The 18,162-nt window shown below is 35.1% G+C and overlaps 1 protein-coding gene across 2 annotated transcripts in view; it reads right to left on the bottom strand.

Moving 5' to 3' along the window:
- Window positions 1–8,693: 8,693 nt before the first annotated feature.
- The window catches only part of Eno (alpha-enolase), a 114,661-nt gene continuing 105,192 nt past the window's right edge, over window positions 8,694–18,162 (bottom strand). For both annotated transcript variants that reach the window (XM_090408049.1, XM_090408050.1), the window contains exon 9: window positions 8,694–9,241. In XM_090408049.1, the coding sequence (XP_090264175.1) occupies window positions 9,010–9,241 (232 nt within the window). In that variant the 3' untranslated portion in view covers window positions 8,694–9,009. The remainder of the gene's footprint in view (window positions 9,242–18,162) is intronic.

Here is an 18,162-nt window from a genome sequence, read left to right as displayed (position 1 = left end):
ATATTGCATTGCAAAGGTAATCAAAACATATTTGTTATTAATTGTAGAATATCCTTAAAGCAGGGATAGAGAAGTTATTGTTCTCTATATACGGCTTTAAGAAAGCCACATCGAGACTACTGCACAGCAAATCTAAACTTCGGATTCTCTGGTGATGAACTTTTGGAGAGGATCCAGAGGCAAGTGACAAAGATTTTGGCAGGAAATGGAATGCTCCCTATGAGAATATATTGGCACTCTTTAGAGCTTCCAGAATAAGCTGATAGATGAAAAGAGAAACATGATTGAAGCATTTTAAGTTATTAGAGGGATTTTATAGGACTGACACTGAAGACATTTCAGTACATGACAAGAAGAAAGATAACAAGGGGCCACAAATGGAAGTGTGTAGTTAAGATGTTTGGACTAGGCTTTATGCTTAGAGGATGGCAAATGTTGAAATAGGTTGCCAGAAGTGGTTGTGGGTGCTTCATTAGTGAATGAGTTTAAGGATAAGTATGCTAGGTATTGTGTGAATAAATGGATCTCCCATGATGTGTCTTCTGACTCCATGGAGATAATATAATAATATTATATTATTATTATAGTATAATAATAATACAATTTTGAAGGACAGCACATATGAATATACAAAAAGAATATACAAGTGGTTCAGCAGCAAATGAAAGCAATGTTCTGGTGTTACTGTGAAATAGAAAAGTTACTTATGTATATGACAACCTAGTTGGCCAAGTGGTTAGCATATCTGCTCTCCAGCGGGTTCGAATTCCACCGTGGGCATCGACGTTTGATTGTCTGTGAAAATGCTAGTGGTGGTGGGCAGTAGATGCCGCTGATAGATCAGTGTTTCTCAACCCTTTTTGGATCATGCCCCACCTCAACGTCTCAAAGATTTTGATGCCCCCCCCCTTTAGCATAATAGTCAGCCAAATTCTGAAAAAGTATAATATAAATATGTTCATGTACATTTTCTAATTGTGTCCCCCTGTGGGGCGTATGCACTACCTTGAGAAACACTGATGCAGATAATGATGGTAGTTGCGGTTAGCTGTAGTTGGAGGATCGAGTGGCGAAGACAGTTGTAGAGTAGGTTCCCTCCCTGCATGAGTCTCTGGACTCCTTGGAGGTGTCACGTAATAATAACACGGATGTAAAATCAAAGGTGTGCAATGCTGTCAATCCTTTATCTCCACAGAAATGCTGATTTCAATGAGATGAAATATTTTATGGTTAAGTTTAATTATATTAATTAGTATATGTAAAAGAAGGGCCCAAGAGTCGTGAGAAAACATAGTGGTAGATTTCAGCTGTGCTCAAAAAAGTATTTTTAATCAGTGTATAATAGTGTGGCTTTTAATCACAAATTGGGCTACATTTTTTTCAGTTTGATACAGGTGTCCTTAAGTAGTGTTATTGTTGGAGTTTTTTTGTTTCTATTGTATTTTGCTGCTGGTTTATTCTTACTGAGAGGGCGAGGTCAGAGTTGGAGTCATTGAGAGGCAAAAGTGAGGAAAAGTATAAGTTTCGTTATTTTTATTAGAGTTTTCTACTTTAAATTACACAATATAAAGTATAGTCTGTGGGTAATTTGAAGTTGGGGAAACTGTACTTTAAAATGTAACATTTTTAGTATAGTCATAGTAGTTTTTAGTGCTCAGTTCTTCATGCATTATATTTGAACGATGGCAGTACACTGCACCTGAAGTTTAATAATGGCTTGTCACCAATTCCTCCCCATTTAAGGACTACATTTTGCATAGTATACTACGGGATTTCGTGGTATGCATCCCAGCAGTTGGATATGTGGCAGGTGAGAGACAAGGGAGTGGATATATATGCAGAAAATATACGAAATGGGAAAAACTTTGTGAGTTGGAGATTAGTATAACAGCCCTTGGGAGTGTTGCATCAAAGGAGGGGGAATAACGACCTAGAGGAACAAGTAACATGATAGAGGGTGTGGATAACGAGCAGAATGTAAATAAAAAAAATAAAAGTGTGGTTTGTGTGGTAAGTTTGAATCATTGTGAAGTTTTTGGAGACGGTCTTAGTTGGGAGGATGAATGGCAAGCAAGAGTGGAGAGAGAGAGAGATGTGTTGAAAGAGGTCGAATGTCTTAGGAATGAGTTAAGAAGTGTGATAGAAGAGATTAAGCGACTGGAAATGATGAATGCAAAGCAAACCAGAACAGGAGTGAGAGAGAGAGTTATGAGAATGATAGAATAGAAATAGTAGAAGAGTGGGAATGAGAAAAATGCAAGGGAGTTCTGGAACCAGGGACGGAGAGATGACAGGACAACAGGAAAATACAGAAGAGGAGAGAGTGTGAGGGATGCAGGTGAGCAAGGAAGGAACAGAGTGGTAAGAGGTGTGATGTATGGAGACTTGATTTGTGGTAGCAAGATAGAATTGCCTGAGGAGTTTTTGCTTGGCGGCACGATAGAAAGTGTGGCTATGGTAATTAAGCAGGGTGAAAGGTGGATGAGATGATTGTCTTGAAAGGCAGCGTGAATCGGGTGGCAAGAGAATCAAGATTCGTGCTTGAGGTTGGACGGAAGAAGACTCAGAGTAGATAGTGTGTGTGTTGCCCAGGTATGATAAGAGTGGCCAACAAAAAAAAAAAAATTTCTGCTGATTATGATCCGACACTTGTTTTTTACTAATTTGGGTGTGCTGATTTCAAATATCAAACCCATTTTTCTCTATCACATCAGGTTTTTCCTCTATGGCATTTTCTTAATGCTAATTTGTAAGTTTTTGATAGTTTTAAGGAGGCAGTACCATTTAGAGGATCAAAAAAAATCGATTTTTTAATATTATTTTCTGGAAGTATGTACTTTTAAAAATCTGTTCCTAACTTTTTATCAAGAAATTCGAAAAATTCCGGAAGATATAGCCTATTATTCAAAGCGGTGCGCAGATCAGAATCGGAGCGCTCACCGCTCTCGCTTGTTAGCAAACGAATAAATGCGCAAGAACCTGCAACGGCACGTGTTGGCGCTTTGAATGCGAGAGAGGCCGATAACTGATCTAATACATTTAGGTGATGAAAAGTAGGCGATGACAACTGCCTAAAACAAATTAATGCTATATGCGTCATAGCGGACAAAGAACGATCGAAATCAGTCAATCGTTAATCGATCGCGAAAGTATGATGAGCGCTTATAACGTTTCAATAAAGGCTCTGGTTTTTTTTTTTTTTTGTCTTGTTAATTGCATGTTAGTCGGCAGTGAAGAAAATTCATCATGTCTACTACTCGAAAATGTGTCAATAGTGTAGATTCCTTCTGCTACATTTGTGGCAGCTTTACTGTTCCCAGTCAAAGGACAAATATCACTGATTTCATTAAGAAAGTGTACTTTGCACACTTTGACGTAAAACTTGCAGATCAGGACAATTTATGGGCTCCAAATAAAGTGTGTCAGTCATGTGTAGAAAATTTACCACAGTGGAGCAAGGGAAAACGCCAAAAAATTAGCTTCCGGCATTCTGATGATTTGGCGTAAACCGAAAAATCACGTAGATGATTGCTATTTTTGTTTAGTTCAGACTTCTGGTTATAAGAAGAAGAATAAGAAAAAAATTGTGTATCCAAATCTCGACTCAGCCATTCGCCAGTTGCTCATTCCAATGAAATAGCCGTACCAATTTATAAAGGACTTCCTTTATTTGAGAACGAGCATGATCGGGATATGCCAGATGTTCTTGAGGAGCAAGACCCGGATGTTGATTTAGACAATGAAAATTTTATTTCTAGTTCTGGACCGCAACGTTTTACTCAAGCGGAATTGAATCACTTAGTAGGATATTTGGGCCTATCAAAGGAATCATCGGAATTGTTAGCTTCAAGATTAAAAAAAAAAAAAACTTACTGGAGTAAGATACGAAGATAACTTTTTATCGTAGCAGGGAAAGTAATCTTGTACAATATTTTAAACACGAGTGTGGGTTTGTTTACTGTAACAATGTGTCAAGTTTACTAACTGAAATGAGTGTTGTACAATATCATCCAAATGCGTGGCGTTTATTTATCGACAGTTCAAGCAGAAGTCTCAAGTGTGTCTTACTACACAATGGAAATGTATATGGCTCAATTCCTATTGGCTATTCAGTCCACTTAAAGGAAACATATGAGGACATTAAAAAGATTCTGAAGTTATTAAAATATACAGACCATAACTGGATCATCTGTGGGGATCTTAAAATGGTGAACTTTTTACTTGGCTTTCAAAGAGGATATACAAAGTTTCCATGTTTTCTATGTTTCTGGGACAGTCGAGCTAGAAACCAACACTGGCGTCAGAAACATTGGCCTCTTAGAATATCCTTAAATGTTGGAGAACACAATATTATAAATCAACCTTTAATCGACAGAGAAAAAAATCATTTTTCCACCTCTACACATCAAACTAGGTCTTATGAAGCAGTATGTTAAAGCTTTAGATTTACAAGGTGACTGTTTCCAATACATGTGAAAAATTTCCACGACTTAGTTATGAAAAAATTAAAGCCGGTGTATTTGATGGACCGCAAATTAGAACTTTAATGAGACCCAAATTTCATCAACTCTATGAACTAAACTGAGAAAGAGGCCTGGACTTCATTTAAGATGGTTGCGAATAATTTTCTTGGAAACAAAAAAGCGTGCAATTACAAAGATCTAGTGGAAACAATGCTTGAAAATTTCCAGCGCCAAGGTTGCAACATGAGCATAAAGCTTCATTTCCTATACACTCATCTTGGTAGATTTCCCGAGAATTTAGGTGCTGTAAGTGATGAACAAGGCAAAAGATTTCATCAAGACTTAAAAGCTATGGAAGATCGGTACCAAGGAAGATGGGATTCTGACATGATGGCCGACTACTGTTGGAGTATTCAAAGGGATTGCCAAAACAGAACACAGCAGAAATTGCTACAAACAAAAATTTATTCCCTGAAACTCATGTGTAAGTAAAATTGTTATTTTTTTATAAATATTCTTGTAATTTTTAATGAATATTGTTAAGTAGTTATGTATCTAATTATCGGTCTCTCTCGCATTCAAAGCGCCAATACGTGCCGTTGCAGGTTCTTACACTTTTATTCGTTTACTAACAAGCGAGAGTGGTGAGCGCTCCGATTCTGATCTGCGCACCGCTTTGAATAATAGGCTATATCTTCGGGAATTTTTCGAATTTCTTGATAAAAAGTTCGGAACAGATTTTTAAAGGTACATACTTTCAGAAAATAATATTAAAAAAATCGATTTTTTTGATCCTCTAAATAGTACTGCCTCCTTAAAACTATCAAAAACTTACAAATTAGCAAAAAGAAAATGCCATAGAGGAAAAACCTGATGTGATAGAGAAAAATGGGTTTGATATTTGAAATCAAACCCATTTTCACAAGGAAACAAAGTGTCCGTTTCACAAGGAAACAAAACAATGTTATGTGCATAAAATATATTCACGTCTAAGCTACTTGTATTTAGAGGCTAATAACCTTATATCACTTACCTTACATACAATATTTAAATTGATAAAGTACGTAATTACATACCATGTCTGATAATAGAAGTGCAGAAAAATTAGCAGAGCTTGGTGTTAAGGCGGCATGGAAATCAAATTTGAAAAGAAAACAGAGGTGATTCGAAGAATGGAAGATGGGCAGACAGGTGCTAATGTCTGTATAAGTATGAACTTACCTCCATCGACTGTTACAATTATGAAAAAATGCAGATAGAATAAATCAGTCTGTGCAACAATCTACAGCAGCACTAAATGCAAAACATGTACGTTAAATGGGATAAACTTCATGAAAAAATTATCATTATGGGTGGATGACTGGAATCAGAAAAACATTCCCCTGACACAGGCTGTTATAACTGAAAAAGCAAAAACAATTTTTGAGGATCTTAAAAAGACAGATGGAGGCGAAGAAACATTTTTAGGAAGCAAAGGTTGGTTCATGAGATTTAAGTCTTGAAGTAAGTGCCACGGTGTCAAATTATGTGGTGAGGTGGCAAGTGCAGATGTTGCGGTAGCAGCTGCTTTTCCTCAAGAATTTCAAGACTGTGTAGAACAAGGAAGTTATCTTCCTAATCTCATTTTTAATGTTGATGAGACTGGGCTCTACTGGAAAAAATTCCCATCACACACCTTCATTTCCTGTGAAGAACGTTCCGCTCCAAAAAGCTGCAAAAGATACACGCTTTTGTTGGATAAATGTCTTCGGAACTTTGAAGCTTAAACCAATGTTGGTGTACAATTCACAGACACCACGTGCCTTCAAGGCTCTAAAAGCCATGCTGTCAGTCTATTAGAAATGGAACAAGAAAGCTTGGGTTACACAAGACGTTTTTATAGATTGGTACACAAATTATTTTTGTCCTACCGTGCTTCGCTTCTGTAAAGAAAATGATTTGCCAGCCAAGGCATTGCTTCTCTTGGATAATGCCCCTGGACATCCTCAAAACCTTGCTGAAGTAAGAACACCATTGGATGTCAAGGTTGTTTACAAGCCCCCAAACACAACATCACTTTTGCAACCGATGGATCAGGGGATTATATCAATCTTCAAAACCTATTACCTCCGTATAACATTTATGGAAATTGTAAGAGTCTTGGACATGTGTCAGCAGTGTTTAAAAGGAGCATGGTGAAAACTTCTTCTGGCATTTATGCACGACTTTGAGGAATTAGAGCAAGAGGAGAATGTTATTGAAGATGTTACCAAGCTTGTGTGAGAGTTGGGATTGTACGATATTACAGCTGAAGATGTGACAGAAGCCTTAGAAAGCCATGATAAACCGTTTTCCAATGCTTAAAAGAATTAGCTGAACAATTAAGTCAACATCCAAAGGAGGAGAAAGAAAATGAAGGTCCTCTGAGAGATATGAAAACAGCTGATTTACAGCGTATCCTTGCAAGCATAAAGATGTTGACTGATGAACTCTGCAAAACGGACGATTGGGAACGGAGTGCGAACGTAAAAAGGAGTGCAATCGCATCTATTCAACCTTGTACTGAACTCCTTAAAGAAAGAAAAAGAAATTCTTGGCAGTTAACACTGGGTACTTTAAAAAAAAAAAAAAAAAAAAAATGCAGGTGATCTGAAACCAGGAACTTCAATATAGAAATATGTGATATCTTTTTGAAGTTTCATATTTTTTGTTTTGTTTTTGTTATTAATAATTTTATTTTAACAAATATATATGTATGTATTATCAAAGCTTTAAATATAATAATGTCACACATACTTCATGTGCATATTTTTTGACTGCGCGGAACATAACTTCATACCTCCCATTAAAATTGGGTTCGTTTTACGCCATTTTTTCAGGAACTGAACTGAGGGCTGTACTTGGTTTAATCCTTTATCCAAGTATAAGCAAACAAAGTTTGTACCTGAAGTATTTTCAGGACTGGGGGCAACTCGCATATAGACGCTGATGATTTCACATCACTTGCCTTAGTATCCCATAATGCAAAGCACATTGCATACGAACATGTATAATGCTATGTGTTATGAGAAAGGTCACTACCCAGACTGGTTTCAACCGTTATTGAGTCAGAAGTCATATTTTCATATACGTGTAGCCAAAAGATGTCACACGTTATTATTACTACTTCATTATTATTATTTCAACCTTAGTATCACCTCTGGGTCTGGCTCCCACTGATGAGACCTCAATAAAGGTTGAAACCGGTCTGGGTAGTGACCTTCCCATAATACATGTCTGCAAGGGGATGTGCTTTGCATTATGGGATACTAAGGCAAGTGATGTGAAGTCATTAACTTCTATATACGAGTTGTCCCAGTCCTGAAAATACTTCAGGCACAAACTTTGTTTGCCTACACTTGGATAAAGGATTAAACCAAGAATATAATTTCTTGGTATCTTTAATTTATTGAATTTACTGTTTAAAGTCTGTATTACCTGAGATGGATTTAGCTATAGTTTCCATTTTAAGTTATTTTGCAAGAATGCATTAGGATAAGTTTGTCCATATGTGCAACGGTAATGCTCTAGTTGCATAATTTAAAAGTTGTTAATCTTTAGAAAAAATCATTTAAATTTTAGTTTTAAACTGTAAAATTGATGGTAGCTTTACAGATCTAAAGAATGTTATTGCATATTTTGCAAAAACGTTCTCTAGGTGATTAAGTACCAGGTTTCATAACAATCAAATCTAAATCCAAGAGGGTTGTTATAACAACCAAACTTTTATGTATGTTGTCCTTCCTTCATCAAAGCATTTATATGAGACTGGCCGTTATCAGGAAACATGCACTGGATTTGTATCCAGTATCTCACAATTATATGATCTTCAAATAATCAAACTGTCAGTTAAGCAGTCCTTGAGTATGATAGGATAACATGTGATTCCTGAAAACAGCACTATGTTAACTGTACATTCAATTATAAATAACCAAGAAACAGATTTCTCAACACAACTGACAGATCAGTAACATCTCATCTGAATGTTGTGCAAGTGAAGATTACTCTGTTACAACAGGTAACAGTTATTTATATAATTACTTTCTACTAAGCAACATATTGTGGTCTCCGCATTATAATAGAATAAAGTCCTAAAATTTTTTTTTTTTTCCAAAATGAAACTATTTAAAATTATTTTAATTATGCAAGTCTTTTGTGTTTAGCCATAGTGACCACCTGTAGTAATATATATCTAAAAAAAATAAACCCAAGTCTAGTGCACAACAGTCCTTTACTCACAGGAAAGACAAATCAGATAAACAGAAGTCACCAGGTAATTACACTCATTCAAGAAAAAGGAAGAATTAAGCTGGCCAATTTAACACTCTTTTAGTTGCTTTCCATTTGTTGCATTTATTCTAACTAATTGACAATAGGAAATTTTTACAGCAATAACAATACCTGTAACTATGAATCTGAATGACAATGCTCACATTTTAATAGTGATAAGAACAATAATAATAATAAAAAAAAATGTTTGAAAGGGCACCGAGTGATTGCTTGAAGGAACACTAATTTATAAATACATTTATACTGGATGCCTGAAATTTTTGCCAGCAAATTTTGCCTTGGAGCCCAATTCTTCTTCGATGCGGAGGATTTGGTTGTATTTTGCTAGACGCTCAGATCGGCATGGAGCACCAGTCTTGATTTGTCCTGTGCAAAGACCAACAACTAGATCTGCAATTATAGTATCTTCAGTTTCACCACTACGATGAGATACCATGGTTCCCCATCCACTGGACTTTGCAAGTTGATGGCTATAATGGATAACATATAAATGAAACTATTACTTCGCTTATCATACTTTTGTAATAAAGTACAATTGATCCTCGAACAACGCGGGGGTTAAGGGTGCTGACCCTCTGCATTGTTCGAAAATCTATGTATAACTTTTGACTCCCCAAAAACTTAACTAATAGACTGCTGTTGATCAGAAGTTGAACAGTCGATTAACACATATTTTATATGGTATGTACGTATATATACTATTCTTACAATAAAGTAAGCTAGAGAAAAGAAAATGTTATTAAAGATAATCATAAGGATATGAAAATGTATTTACAGTTCTGTATCGTATTTGTCGATACCGTAAGTTTACGTAGTCTGTTTACAAGATGAAGCATATGTCTGTCAGTACCTACATCAATATTGTCTTATATGGTAGATGTTATATGTATTACTAAACATCAAAAATGAAAAAATAATGTGAAGAAGAAATTATATTTATTGTGTTATTTCATGAAATAATTTAGTAAGTTATTAATTTTTTTTTTTTACCATAGCATGCATTCAACGTAATCTCATAAGAAAGCAGAACAAAATATTGGATGAAGGAAGTGTTCAATAAAAAATAGACAAATGAGCACTTTTTTGCCAAGAAAAATAACAAGGCACTATGCTTGATTTTTTGGAAATCTTGTCAGTTTTCAAAGATTTTAATTTGAAAAAAACATACTGCCAAATTCAATGTATAGCAAGGAATGTTTTGTAAAGACAAAATAGAGGAACTGAAAGAAAGTCTGTCTTCTCAACAAAGTTTTTTTAAGGAAGTAATAACTCAAACAGATTCTATTATAAAAGTTAGTTATGTGGTAGAAAGTCCAACTTGCAAAAAAAAAATCAAAACCATTTACTGATGGTGAGTTTATTAACCAATGTATGGAAAGCATTGCAGATATAATTTGTCCTGATTAAAAAAAAAAATGAAATTTTTCTAAAATCAGTTTGTCTCACAAAACTATAGCCAGGTGAATTGAAGAAATAGGGAAATCTATCGAAAGAGATTTGAAGAGTAAAGCTGCCAATTTCAAATTTTATGCTTTGGCAATAGATGAAAGCAGTGATGCTACAGATAAAGCTCAACTCGCCATTTTTATTAGATGTATTGGTAACGAATCTAATGTTACTGAAGAAATGGCTTCTTTGGTGCCATTAAAAGACAACTAAATCTCTTGATTTATACGAAGCAGTAAAAATTACATTGAAGCGATTTTCATTAACCTTTACTAACATATCTGTAGCTACTGATGGTGCCCTGGCAATTGTTGGTAAAAAAGCTGGACTTTTAAAGTTAATAGAAAATGATGCAATTGCTGCCAGCAACTCACATTTGATGAAATATCACTGCATCGCACATCAAGAAAATTTATGCATGAAAGCCTTAAAAATGAATCTCGTATCATCATCCTTTTACCCTATTTTACCTTACGGTGTCGAGGGTTTATTAATCAATGGAGCTCAAACCGTTCACAGAATAAGGTGGTCAGCCCTATGCCCCAGTATATTTGTGACTCCATTTTCATGACATAAATACATTACCTTTGAATTTTCAAATGGAATGTATAGAGTTGCAATCAGATATTCAACTCAAAGAAAAATTTTATCATGTCTCTTTGCTAGATTTTTATAAGACCTATCTTCCCAGAGAAAAATATCCTTTGCTTCACAATCATGCTTTATTCATGCCATCCCTTTTTGGTAGTATGTACATTTGTGAAGAACTATTTTCAAGAATGAAGCATACAAAGAGTAAATTTAGATCAAAAATTTCTGAGAAGAACCTTGAGAGCTCACTACGAATTGCAACCACTTCCATTGAACCAGACATTGATGCATTGGTTTCACGTAAACAAGACCAAATATCTGACTAGTTTTGTGTTTATGCTGCCCTCTTTTTTTTTTTAATGTTATAATAAAAAAATTTTAAAAATAAAGTTTTGTTACTTATATACATTAACTACATTACACATTTTATATGTGGCCTAAGACTCTTCACTCAATGTGGCCCAGGCAAGCAAAAAAGTTGGACAACCATGATCTAGACCACTGATTTGGAACAAATACATTGATGATGCTTTTGTTGTATGGAACTCCTCATTGTCCAATCTTCATGAATATTTCTTGAGAAAATTAATTCAGTAAACCCAAGAATCAAATTCCTCCTAGGAATAGATGATAACAGTCTTTCTTTTGTGAACATTCTCATTCTGTCAACCAAATGGTTTTCTATATACTGAGAACTGTAGACTGCCAATACTGGTGATAACTCATACTGGCAAATACATTGATTTTAACTCAATCATCACTCTTGTCAGAAATATGGTATAGTCAAATCTCTAGTTGCCAGAGCTCATAAAATACGTTCAACCAATTCTCTTCTAAACAAAGAGCTGTCTATTATCAGAGCCATCTTTATTTCTAATGGTTATAATAATAATAAAAAAAAAAAATCAATAAAATAATAATTATAGTGTTCATCCCAACCCTCCTCAAGGAGAAGTTTCCAGAATTTGTGTTTCGTATGTTAAAGAATTTAGAAAAATAGCAAGATTTCTTTGACCTACAAGTTTCTTTCCATCTACATTGTAAACTAAATGCCTTCCTTATCATTCCAAAAGACAATTTTCCTCCTCTTTCTTATTCTGGATCTAGTTTACAGAATTCCCTGCTCTTGTGGCTTGTATTATAATTTCATCATCTGGTACCATTATTTTTGTTTAAAGCCAACAGAAAATTCTGTTTTTGGTCAGATAAGTCTAACTACGAACTCATCCTTATTGCATCAATATCCCAGAACAATACCGAATAACAGGGCGTACAACAAGAGGGTGATGACTCAAAACTAGCAAAGGCTTCTGAATCAGAAGCCTGGGCTAGTTTTTTGCATTTCTTACATGATATGCAGTAGTTTCTCTCAGGTATCTGAGAGAAACTACCTTGACCATATGTTGAGAAACACTGTATGAATTCAGATTAAAGAGTATCTTCTGTTTGTTTTGTGTGTGAATTTTCAGAATTGTTCTAAATGCATTCAAAATATATTATTTTTTTAGCCCAATTTATGTTCCCCCCCCATTTAAAAACATCTCATCACTTTTTTTTTGTCAGGAGAACTATCAAAATGGGCTTCATTATTTTCTGAACACCCCCTTTTATATATTTCTGTGAAATGTGGCTTATCTGTTTGTGATGTTGGCACAAGATTGCGCCATCTAAAAAAAAATCAATCAAATCTGGAAAAAATCTGAAATCTGAAAGCACACCCCAACTCAATATCGCCAGAGTTAAAGATCGGTACTATCAACATAAGAAGCCTGAATGGCAAAGAACTGGAGCTAGCTGAAGAATTAGATAAGTACCAGAATGACATAATAGGGGTGACTGAAACAAAAAAGACAAAAGCTGGTGAGATCTTTCTGAGCAATAAACACAAAATGTTATATTCAGGCAATGACAATCAAGGAAAAGAAGCAGTAGTCATAGTATTCAACACAAAATACGAGGCTAATCTTCTCAAATGGCAGGCAGTCTCAAGTAGAGTGATGTGGGCAAATATCAGAATGGGGAACTGGACAATGAGACTTATTTGTGCCTATGGTTCCACAGAAGGTTCTACTAATGTAGAAGTGGAGGAATTTTTTGATGCTTTAGAAAAAGCAACTGACACAATGAAAAAGGAAAAGTTGGTCCTTGTTGGGGATCTAAATAACAGAGTAGAAAATGATTGTCAGACATACAAAAATATTTTGGGAAAATTTGGAGAAAAGAGCAAAGCTAATAACAATGGCAAATATTTGTTGGATTTCTCCTCAGGACATGGACTGGTTATTACTAACACCATGTTCCTACATAAAAATGTGCACAAATTCACATGGAGAGAAGAGGCAAGGAATAAGAAAAGTCTCATTGACTATGTTATTGTTGATAGTGATGTTTTCTCCCTGCTGCAGGACACCAGAGTGTACAGAGGATTGGAAACTGGAAGCGATAACTATTTAGTCTTGAGCAGGATAAAATTGAATTTCATATTAAAAAGAATGACACGTAAGAAAGTTTTAAAGCGAATAAAAGTTGAGCAGCTCTCAGATGTGACTAAAAATACACAAAGATTATTGAAAAAAATGAAAGAGTTTGAGAACAGGAACCAAACCTTGGAGATTCACTGGCAAGCCTTGAAGAAAACCCTGATTGATTCAGCCAGGCATGTGGTGAGGTAGTTTGCAAGGATAGAAGAAAGCATATCAAAAGTTCCTGGCAAATAAGTCAGCTTTTACTCTTAGGGAATACAGAGACAAATGTAAGAAAGCGAAACACTGTGAAAAACTAGCTAAACAAAAGTCATGGGAGGACTTTGGCAAGAACATAGAAAATAAATATCAAGAAGGCGAAGGCGGTAAGATATTCTGGAGGTTGTTAAAGAAGCTAGGAAAGAGTGCTGTAAAAGGAGTTAGAGATGATAAAGGTGACATGAAAACAGGAGAAAAAAATATCCTTGAAGTATGGAGTAATTACTTTGAAAAATTGCTAAATGAAACAAGCAGTGACAGCACAGTGGTAAAAAACACTCAACAGGCATATAGTCAGGAATACATATCCATACTTGAAGTAGAAAAAGCCATCAAAGGCTTGAAATGTGGAAAGGCAGCAGGAGTAGATGATATTCGACCAGAAATGCTGAAGTATGGTGGTATAAAAGTCTTACAGTGGTTGCACTGCACAGTTCAGAAAGCTTGGACAGAGGGACGAATTCCTGATGATTGGAGTAGAGCTCTAATAGTACCCATATATAAAAAGGGAAATAAAAACTGAATGTGAGAATTACAGAGGTATTTCACTATTGAGTGTTCCTGGCAAGATCTATGCAAGTATGCTTGAGAAACGGTTGAGAAGAATTGTGGAAGAAAAGCTTGGTGAAGAACAAGCTGGATTCAGGCCAAATAGAGGCTGTCAGGATCAGATCTTCACTTTACGACAAATAGTTGAGAAAGCATGGGAATATAACAAACATCTGTATTTAAGTTTTGTTGATCTGGAAAAGGCATACGACAAGATGCCAAGAGAGAAGCTATTCAATACGCTACAGTTATATGGTGTCAATGGGTCATTATATCAAGCAATACTTAGTCTTTATTTGAGTTGTAAGTCAGCAGTTAGAATTGAAGGAAGTACAGGAAGATGGTTTAATGTTAAATCTGGTGTGAGACAAGGATGTACATTATCCCCTGTGTTATTCATTATCTACATGGATAACATTATGAAGGGAAGTGGTATTAAACATGATATCAGAATTGGAGATGTTAATGTCAGCTCTTTGCTTTATGCGGACGATGTTATACTTCTAAATAAATCTACTACAAGTTTGCAAAATTCCCTGACTAAATTGAATAACTGTTGTAATAGATATGGTATGAAGGTCAGCATTAAAAAGACAAAGACAATGAAAATAAGTAGAATTGTTGAAAATGTCAACTGTGTTATGAACGGGGAACCTGTGGAACAAGTAAAACATTTCATCTACTTAGGCATGATTTTTACTGAAGATGGTAAATTAAATATGGAAATAAACAACAGAATCAACAAAGCTGGTATGGTAGGAAGTCAATTGAATAAATTCATATGGAATAAGAGAGAAATTAGTCGCAACACTAAATTAGCTGTATACAAGACAGTGTTCAACCCAGTTTTAACTTATGGATCTGAGATCTGGGTCAGAAGTAAAACTCTTGACCAAAGACTAGACACCGCAGATATGAGAGTCCTGAGAAAGATTATAGGCGTGAACAGATGGCATCAATGGCAATATCATATTAAAAAGAGGATATTAGGAAAGAACTTGATATTGTCAGCATCCAGGAATGCGTTAGCAGAGCTAATCTCAGGTGGTATGGTCACTTAAACAGAATGGGCGAGGAAAGATTAGCAAAACAAGTGTTCGCTGTCAGGTTGGCAGGAATACGACCCAGAGGAAGATCAAGATATAGGTGGATTGATACGGTACAAAGTGCCTTAGACGATAGAAATATAAGATCTTATAATGTTGGAGTCTTGATAAGTAACAGACTGATTTGGAGGAAAATTGTAGATAGGAAGTTAGTAATGATGTAAATTTTTCATGTAGTACTATCATATGCTGTGCACCCTTTGAGGGTATATGTCAGGAATTTGATGATAAAAAAAAATCAGTTGTGGACAAGATTAGCAATGGACAGACAAATAAGTATACATGAAAATACAGGAAGTTTGTATCAAGGAACCACAATATGCTTGCAAATAATACAGTGCATTCCACATTCCTGATGTGGAAATGATCAAAGAGTTAAGATTCTCTAATTTAGGTAAGAAGTACACTACATAGAGTTATACAGTCTTCAGCAGGACTCCAGAAATCCACTCGCCACAGGTAACAACTGGTGAGTGAATTTTTAGCCATGTTCTAAATGCCTTCAAAATATGTTATTTTCTTTGCATAATTTATATACAGCCAATCTGGTCTTGCTGATCATGCGCTAGATACCTGCCATAGAATACGGTGGAAGAAAGCCAGGATAATACACCGTAGGAAATACAGATATGAAAGGCTTTTTGTGTAATCAACTTCAGCCCTAAGAAACGATCCAAACCTCAACAAATTTGGCTGCATGAGACTTCCTCAAATTTGGGAAACCTACATCAGAAGACCTTCGGCCCAATCGCCCAAGAATACCAACATTGCCCGCTAGAGGGCACCATCAGGACTTTAGGAGAAATAATGGCTTCAGACTTCTTCCTCATTTACTGTTTTGCTGTGCCTGCGTGCACGTGTCTTGTTCTTAAGTTCTTGAAAATGGCAACGTGATGTTGCCGAAATATTGAAATATATTAAAATTTATTTTAACGTATATCCTAGTACGTTGTAATTTCCTTAAATTATATGGTGAAAAAGATTGATACAGTAAAAAGTGCCTTAGAAGACAGAAATATAAGATCTGATAATATTGGAGTCTTGGAGGAAAATTGTTGATAGGAAGTTATTGATAATGTAAGTTCTTCATGTATCTTCTGGTAGAACTATCATAATATCCTGTATACCCCTTGAGGATACATGTCAGGAAATTGATGAACTTTTATCCCCCCCCCCCCCTCATTCCTCTCACAGCAGTAGGTATTTAGTGTTCCTTTTGCTCCAAATGCTCCACTACATCACTCTTCCACTTTCCATTTGTCACGAAGTGAGAAAAATGAGCCACTTTACCTGAAAACAGTTGCGAGAAAACCAGCAAGTTTTTCTTATCATGAATACATTTAAATTAAATTAGTTTTCATTTCCAATAAATGTTTAATCAAATAATTTCATTTATTTAGTTCAATATTAACGTTACACTGTACATACAATATGCATGAGATGTGTAACAGACAATATTATTTAAAAAAAAAAAAAAGTACTTTTTTTCACAATATAATTTCATTAACAAATTGAATTAATTATTCAATAATTTGTTGATTATTGTTGAATAATTCAATATTGAATTATTACTGAATTAATTAATTAAATACCGTAGTATATCTATACATCTTATTTGTCCAGTAACCTTTATCGCTTAAGCAGGTGTGCAATTTGTCCTAAGCTGATTTTTTTTTTTTTTTACAGCTGACAATAGAATTAGCTTAGTGTAATTAGATTATTGAAAATACTTTTTAATACTGTTATTTTAAAAATACAATTATCTTGTAAAAACAAATCAAAGACCAGATCATGTGACTGAGTGCACAGTGAAAAGTGAGGTGGCTCCACACTGAGTGCTGCCTATTTTCTTTTTGTGAATTTGATTGTCTTTCCAATTATATTGTTTATGAATAATTCATATAAATTCACTCTTCATTATGAACAATAAATGAAAGAGAACACAAAATGAGTTGTGATATGCTGTGCTGTACGTTTTAACTCCACATTAAATGAAAGCATATTTCTGTAATATGTATAGGGAGAATTAAAGAATGTATTACTTTATTTTGTCATCATAGCATTTAGTTTTTTAAAAGCATCACTTATAATAATATTTATATAAAGTAGACCGATACCTTGGGCAAGTAAAATTTTTTGAGGGCTAGTAAGTAGATTTAAGTTCTATTTCTGAGTCCCTGGTCTCATGTATGGAAAGATGGCCATACCAGCCAAATATCAATATTTCAGTCTAAACCTGGTGTAAAGAATCTTGTGATAGTAGTTCCATAGTATGGAGTAGAGTTATGCTATAGATTTGATGGAGTGTGGCTGTGGCAAATAGCCGGTGGGAGTGAATGCCTTATGCCTAAGATTTTAATCTTAACTATGAAGTGGCAGAAGTGCTATGATCTCTCTATCCAGGAATAAACTCAGACTTTTGGTTATCATTTCTGGAAGGATGAATGGATACTCAAGACTTCTAGATAATGCAATGCTTAACAATTGTGGCAGATTTACAAAGTAGTGCTATTTCATTCAATGTACTGCAGTTCCTATTGTAGAATGATGTGAAAAAACTTGAATGACCAGCACATAGTCTCAATCCAATACATCACTGTTGGGACAAACCGGAAACCAGACAGGAGACTAGTATACCCGACAGCAATATGTGGACTGACTATGGTCATGACGAACAAAGAATGTTCCTAAAATACTTTATTCCTTATCAAACAACGAAACTGCCAAAATGGGCAGAATGTGTGATTACGACAAAAGGAGGTTAGCAGTGCTCTAGTACTACAGAACTGTATGACAACTGAGAAGCTTCAGTAAAAAAAAGTCTTTGGAGAAACAGACCATATTCAAGTAGAAAAAAGGGTGTGACAGGATTGTATACTGTTGCTCTATCTATTTAGTATTTACAGTGAATATATTATGAGAATGGCTGACTTAGACAAAGATTCCACGGGAATTAAT

This window comes from Typopeltis vanoorti, chromosome 18 (genome assembly GCF_054136105.1).
Source record: "Typopeltis vanoorti isolate ZY-2024b chromosome 18, IOZ_Tvanoo_1.0, whole genome shotgun sequence".
Classification (NCBI taxonomy): domain Eukaryota; kingdom Metazoa; phylum Arthropoda; class Arachnida; order Uropygi; family Thelyphonidae; genus Typopeltis; species Typopeltis vanoorti.
This window is presented reverse-complemented; position numbering and strand designations above follow the sequence as displayed.